Genomic DNA, 7,213 nt, shown 5'->3' with positions numbered 1-7,213 from the left:
CTTGTATTGTAACCTTTCAAACAAATAATTTGCTACTGAAGTGATTTAGGGTTAATTAGGTAAAGGGATTGAATACTTCATGGATCCAAATGAGGATCATCTGATTTTCTTTGATAAATCTTACATATTCACAGTTTATCTGCATTTTTCTTTGGCTTTATCACTTTGGAGTAGTTTGTGAAGACAACATATCAAGTTTGATTTGAAAGCATCATGAAATAAGCTCAGATGGCATCAAAATGTAAAAACTTGGGGGGGGGTGAATACTTTTGCTGGCCACTGTATATTTGATTTTTTTTGTTCCGGATATGGCTTAGGGGTTTACTAAGATTTTGTTTATTATAGTTATTTTATAGTGCATGTTCGGATAAGTGTGAAGTAAATACTGTAATTTATGAAATAGTGTTGATTTTTGTTTCACAGCCCTCATTTTCCCACCCAAAATATTTGTGTCTAAGCCCCTGTATTTCCCTTCAAAATCCTTTGCCCCGTTCCTGTGTATCTCTGCCAGTTTCTGTTTTCCATTCCATTCAGAAACAGAACACTGCAAAAAAAATCATATTTGGTAACAAATCTATCTCCTTTATCAAGATAATGAAATCTCATGTAATGTTCTTGGCTCCTTTAAAATGTGACAATATAATAAAATGGGGAAAATGTCGAAACCAAAACAGACAGCCATCCTTTCGATAATAATTGATGTTGTTCAGCAGTTCATTATTTCGGTGAGGATAGTGATATGAAAAGGTTCATGACAAGATTGAGGTAGGCATGTTGCTCACCCTTCTTCTTGGCTTGCAAGAGTGTTGATGGACAGCTTGGAAAGGGCCTTGGCATATTCCTCTTCAATCCGTATCCTGTCGTGTGCATCGGGCATCATTACCACCGACACCTCTAGATGCTCCAAGATTTTCAAACTGAAGAGAACTCCTATGGGAAAGCTACAGTTCAAAATATTTTAAACAGGCGGTTTAACCAATGTATGGGAGAATATAGAAAGTTCAACTTCAATTGACGAAATTAAAATTTCAGAATTGTTTAATTCAAAATATTTAAGTAATCAGCACAACCATGACACAGGCAATAACCATGTACTTAATAGGCAGACATTCACTCACTATGTCAAGTACAATGTATGTTAGGGTTAGTAACAAAGGAATCACTTTGTTTTTTGTGAATCAACAAAATGCTTGTATGTATAACAGCGGTTTAAATATGCACTGTCTACTCACCCAGAAATTGTTGGCCCATGTGGTGATTGTGGGATGGACTGGCCATTTTACTTACATTGTACATCTGACAATATAAGGGTATGTGATCCTTGGACAGTAAACTTATGTATCTATAATACTGGAGCAAAAAAAAAAAAAAAAAAAAAATCGAGTGATCTTCCATGCCATCTTCATGAGGAGTGGAACCTGGACTGCACATGTGCATTTGCCTCAAATTTGCTCATGCTCTGCCCCGTCATGGTGAGGAGAGGGGCAGAGCCTTCACAAGACACAACTCAACTCAACTCAACCGTCTTTATTGGCAGATGCAGGTCAACGTCAAGATGCAATGTGACTCAACTCATCCCGATTTAAGCCAAGTGAAAAACTGTCTTCTGATGGTGCTTCCAGCCCTACTGTGAATCATGTAGCACAATCAAAATTATTTTTGCATGGACTTATTTGAAGCCCGTTCCCAGCAAATTATCTGACTTCCCCGGCCCTTCGTTGGTACATGCTGGTCGTGAAAACCTTACGGTTTAGTTGAAGTGTGATGTATCACTGTTATGTCCGTAGACACAGGAATCACCACTACTACGTGAAGTAAACAAGTTTATTCTCCATCAGGCCAGCTCTTTTAGCGCATGTGCATGACAACACTGCCCCCACCCACATAATCACGTCATCAACCTGGATACCAATGGATCACACTATGCTAAAGCATACATCAGATGCAGCAACTGCCCCCTTTTTAAAACTTAAGCAATCAATTTGTTTAATAATTTGGGTTCTCAGGACTCATTCATCAAAAACCAAACAATAAAACCTCATAACAACTAAAATACCTTTCCCTTCCATCTAATATATCATGCAATCCTTCAAAATCATGACTGAGAAGTTTATCATTTTGCTAGCTAGCATAAGAACAACTCAGTTATATGATGTTATACATTTTCGGAGTCCATAGAGACACTTTATCGTTTAACCGTTTGTTGGCAAATGCACAGGTTTAGCACTGTTCAATTAATCTTCAAATTATCTTCCTTTCTCGCACTGGAAATATCCTCACCCCATCAACCGGATAAGGTGTTTGTTCAGGTGGTGGAGAAAACATGTGCTCATCAACATGCAGGCAAGCGGGCAGTGATTTATCAGCTGGTGGGGAAAGCACCGGGTCATCAACAAGCTGATCAAAAGGAACAGTTCATCCAACAGGTGGTGAAACTTGAATAGGTATTGCTTGTCGCCCACTTCCAATAGAACGAGTTGGAGAATGGGATCCAAGAAGTGCTGGCGGTGAATGGTCCGGTGGGCCCGTCGCACCATCAGGTTGTAAATATGAAGGAGTGATCACAAACCGTGGATGTAGTTGCTCTTCATGTCTCTAATACACAATACCACTCACTTGCACGTCATAGTTCCTCGGACTAATGACCCAAATGACCAACCCAGGAACCCAGTGTGGACCTTTTCCAAAGTGTCGGGCAAACAAGTTGACCTTGATGGAACTTTGGAGCAAGTTCAAGGTTATCTTGGAACATTTTCACTTGTTTAGTTTGGGTAGCTCTGAGCATGCTGAGCCTTATTCTCGGTTGTCTGTTCATTAACAGTTCTGAAGGCGATTTCCCAAACGAAGTAGGTGTGGCTTTGTATGTCAATAAGAATCTGTCCAGCTTGGTTTGTAAAGCCTCTCCGGTATTTCCGACTTTTGTGAATTGGCTGCCATTGCCGGTCACGAGGTGTTCCGGCAGGCCAAAAACATTGAAAACATGACGAAGGCTTTTAATAATGTTTGTGGCAGTAACGTTCATCAAAGGGATTATTTGCAGGTACTTTGAATAAGCATCAACAAGTACAAAAAACATTATGTCCTGGCATTTTGTCCCGGAAAGGCCCGGCAAGGTCTAAATGAAGCTGTTTCCAAGGACTATCAGGCCAAGACCATGACACTGGCTGGCTCCCAGGTGGAGCTTTCACATTCTCCTGACACATGACACATGATTTTACAGTATTTTAAATGTCTGTCGATGTTTGGCCTCCACAGGTATCTCCTGGCCATTTGTTTCATTTTTAAGCATGTAAATCGGTGAGTAGAATCTGCCTTTGGGATGTGGAAATAACTACGTGAGAATCCCACAGTATGGGGGGATTCTCTGTTTTCTACAGAGTTCCAGTCTTTTGTTGTGATGAGGACGAATCCCATCTTTGGGATTCTCATTCAACCCATGTTTTGTGAAATGAAGTACCTTGCTGAGAATTGGATCCTTCTTTGTTTCAGCTGCGACGACATCAGCTTTCATGATCTCATCATTTTTCACCAAGAGTACTTCAACAGTCACTTGTTCACGGTATGTAGGATGATCCTGCAAGGGTTTTCGTGAAAGATATTCCACATAAACATTTTTCTTGTCCTTGATGAATTGTATGGTGTAGTCATAAGCTGCCAACAGGAAAACCACCTCTTGATCCTTGCTGACACCAACTGTGACAGTGGTTTGTGCTCGTTAAACAGAGTTACCAGAGGTTTATGATCTGTCATTAATGTGAAATGTCTCCCAAGAAGGTATTGTCACACCAAACATGATTCTCAAAGACTCCTTCTCAATCTGGAAGTAATTTTTTTTGGCATTACTCAGAGTTCTCGATGCATAGGCCACCAGCTAAGACACACCCTCTTGAATGAGTTGAAATAAAACTGCCCCCATGCATGGAGGACGCATCTGTATCAAGATCGAACCAAACCAGCATTTGGGTTGTAATGACGTAGCACACGGCGAGAGCACAAAACAGCCTTAATTTTTTTTTTGAATGAATCACCTTTGGGCTTGCCCCATTTCCATTTCGCCTCTTTTTCTTTGACGTTTGCACAAAGGTGACATGATTTTGGTGAAATCCGGAACAAAATGATGAAGGAAATTTGCGAGGCCAATAAATGACTGCAATTCTCCCACGTTTTCGGGAGCCACTGCCTGTTGGATTGCTTCACATCATGTGAAACGGTCGATATTAGGCCATACCAACAGGAACTTCAAGAAAAATGTCAAAGAAAAGGACAATTTTATTCACAAAGAAAGCAGGGCTCTCGATCAAACACATTACTCATGTACCCTAGTTGGATTATTTTCTTTGTAAGTAACTTTTAAACTTCACTTGTGTATGTATGAGCTCACTTTTTCTCCACGTGAAAGTATAAATGAAAATTGTTGCACAAAACCACGATGGTGTAACGATTTACAGCACAGTGTAGAACAATCTGGATTGTTATTTGAAGGCCAATTCATCTTGAATTACAATTTATGGCTTTTTGTGTTGAAAACTCAGATCATGTCACTCTATTGGAAATTCAATATGAGGTGGCCAACTCACTTTTCATCCATTTCATCTGGGTATGATTCCTGAACAGACGATAAACCATCATCCTCATCCTCCACAGACAGGATATCAATGAGCGCGCCATCTTTCAGAGGAATGTTTAGCTCGGTGTCCTAATTGATAGCATTAATTAGTGGACTTTAAAGATCCAATAGTGCCTTTAGAAGAAGAGTGGGTGATCGTGTGCTGGTATCCTGGCCAAATGACACATTCCTGCTCTAACTTACAATCACTCGGACTTGGCAATGGATTGACAACCTGTGCAGGGTTGGTCTCAGTCACGGACCTTAAATGTCCCGGAACTGCCTCAGCAGACCCGACACTCTGGAAGTGGTGATGATAACTGATTGTGTACTCGTACGAATAAAAATCTGCTGTGGGATATCTTTGTGCCCATGCACTATTGAGAGAGGTTTTTGGTATAAAGTCTTGAAAGAAGGAACAATAATGATGACTTAATCATGCATGCATTCAAGATGGAAATGGCTTGTTATGATTGACAAAAATCTTGAAGATATCAGGCAATGCGAGCATTATAATGAAGATATAGTGGCTGTACCAAACCTCTCTCTCACAAACTCTGCCATTTCCTTCGCCATCTGTCGGCCTCGGAGTTGCTTGCTCAGCAGAACCTCAAATCCCGTATGCAGCACAGCACCTTGGCTATCCCGCTGGTCAGCCTAGAACATTTAAAAGCACAAGGAACATTTAAACAAAAGAAGAGTTAAGTGAGAACAGAGAAATAACTTACGAGATGGTAGGGGAATGAAGAGTGAGGATGGAAATGGCCAGGCTGCAAGAGGTAGATTTAAGAGTTAAAAAAAAAATTAAATAAAAAAAGCACCATTCCATCACAAGAATGATGAAACACAAGACATCAACAGGGAAGAATGATAAAGAAGATTGATATTAAAAAATGGAAACATTTTATTTAGACAGTGATCTAAGGCTCGAAGAGGAGCTTGTACATATATCATGGAGAGGAATCCTAAAGATTTGATTGATTTGATAATTTGGTCTAAGTTCTCGTTAACTAGCAGATCATCAAGTTGAATTAAATGGAAAATTAAACGATTATAAATGTGTGAACATCGATCTTAGTCAAGTTTTATTACTGAAGCCTTCTTCGGTGCTGTGGTCTCCTTGTAGGATCTTCAGGTACAAAGGCTCAAGACAAGAAGCTGGAGTGGAAAAATGTTGCAATGACTCACCCAGAAATAGTCACAATAGCTCCATTCTCCAGGCTTCAGCATCACTTGCTCTACATGTGACTCTGGGTGAGGGAATGTGATGCCATTTACCTAAAGGAGCAATGATCACCATTAAGGTTAAGTTGTACAGTCATGAAGAGTACTGAGTGACCATTGAGTTACTCAGAAATCCCAGGTTCAAAAGCCTCAAAATCATGAGGAAAAAGCCTCAAAAAGCAGAGTTGATAAAAAAATGTATGAAGGTTTGGCAATAATTAACTTTACAGCAATTACAAAAAAATACATAACCTAGAGATTTAGCCAAAAAATAATGCTATAAAGTAAATATAATAAAATTCATATCAGGGCTTTCATCAAATCCCTGGGCAGAGCATTCATCTCACTAAACTTTAAGCACGATTCAAATCAAGGTGTATGTGTAATATTTGATGAAATCATTCACAAATATCCACACTGCCCGAGGTGCATTCATACTTAATTTGTTTCATGCATGTTTTGCTAAAAAAAAACTAAAAAACACCCACACTACACCAGGTGAATCCATACTTAATTTATGTTTAATGTATGTTTTCTTAAAAATATATATCCACACGACCCCAGGTGCATTCATACTTGATTTATGTTTAATGGATGTATTTTTAAAAACAACATCCACACGACCCCAGGTGAATCCATACTTAATTTGTTTAATGTATGTTTTATTATAAATATATATCCACATGACCCCAGGTGAATCCATACTTAATTTGTTTAATGCATGTTTTATTATAAATATATATCCACATGACCCCAGGTGCATCCATACTTAATTTATGTTTAATGTATTTTTTTTAACATCCACACAACTCCAAGTGCATTCACAGTTAATTTATGTTTTATTTTTTTTAAAAACAACATTCACACGACCCCAAGTGAATCCATACTAAATTTATGTTTAATTAAAATATATATCCACATGACCCCAGGTGCATTCATACTTGATTTATGTTTTATGGATGTATTGTTTAAAAAAAACATCCACACTACCCCAGGTGAATCCACACTTAATTTATGTTTAATGGATGTATTATTTTTAAAAAACATCCACACAACCCCAGGTGCATTCAGACTGAATTTATGTTTAATTATGTTTTATTTTTTTTAAAAACATTCACATGAACCCAGGTGATCCATACTTAATTATGCTTAATGTACGTCTTATTGCAAAAAAAAAACATCCACACCAACCAAGGTGAATCCATACTTAATTTATGTTTCATGCATGTCATATTAAAAATAAACATTCACACTGCCCCATGTGCACACATACTTAATTTGTTTAATGTATGTATTTTTTTTTAAACATTCACACTACACCAGGTACATCCGTACTTCATTTATGTTTAATGGATGTATTATTTAAAAAAAAAAAAAACATTC

General features: G+C 38.3%; 1 protein-coding gene across 17 annotated transcripts in view; it reads right to left on the bottom strand.

Moving 5' to 3' along the window:
• The window catches only part of LOC147024955 (growth arrest-specific protein 7-like), a 239,031-nt gene that overhangs the window by 55,547 nt on the left and 176,271 nt on the right, over positions 1 to 7,213 (bottom strand). For 13 of the 17 annotated variants that reach the window (XM_085885420.1, XM_085885422.1, XM_085885421.1 and 10 more), the window contains 3 exons: positions 5,795 to 5,884; positions 5,148 to 5,263; positions 783 to 941 (listed from right to left, as the gene is read on the bottom strand). In XM_085885420.1, the coding sequence (XP_085741546.1) occupies positions 783 to 941; positions 5,148 to 5,263; positions 5,795 to 5,884 (365 nt within the window). The remainder of the gene's footprint in view (positions 1 to 782; positions 942 to 5,147; positions 5,264 to 5,794; positions 5,885 to 7,213) is intronic. The other 4 variants (XM_085885417.1, XM_085885418.1, XM_085885419.1 and 1 more) reach the window with 1 other exon arrangement.

Source organism: Eptatretus burgeri, chromosome 6, assembly GCF_056783735.1.
Source record: "Eptatretus burgeri isolate ZD-2024b chromosome 6, Ebu_testis_v1, whole genome shotgun sequence".
NCBI lineage: Eukaryota > Metazoa > Chordata > Myxini > Myxiniformes > Myxinidae > Eptatretus > Eptatretus burgeri.
The sequence above is the reverse complement of the archived record's forward strand: the minus strand, read 5'-3'. Positions and strand labels throughout refer to the sequence as shown.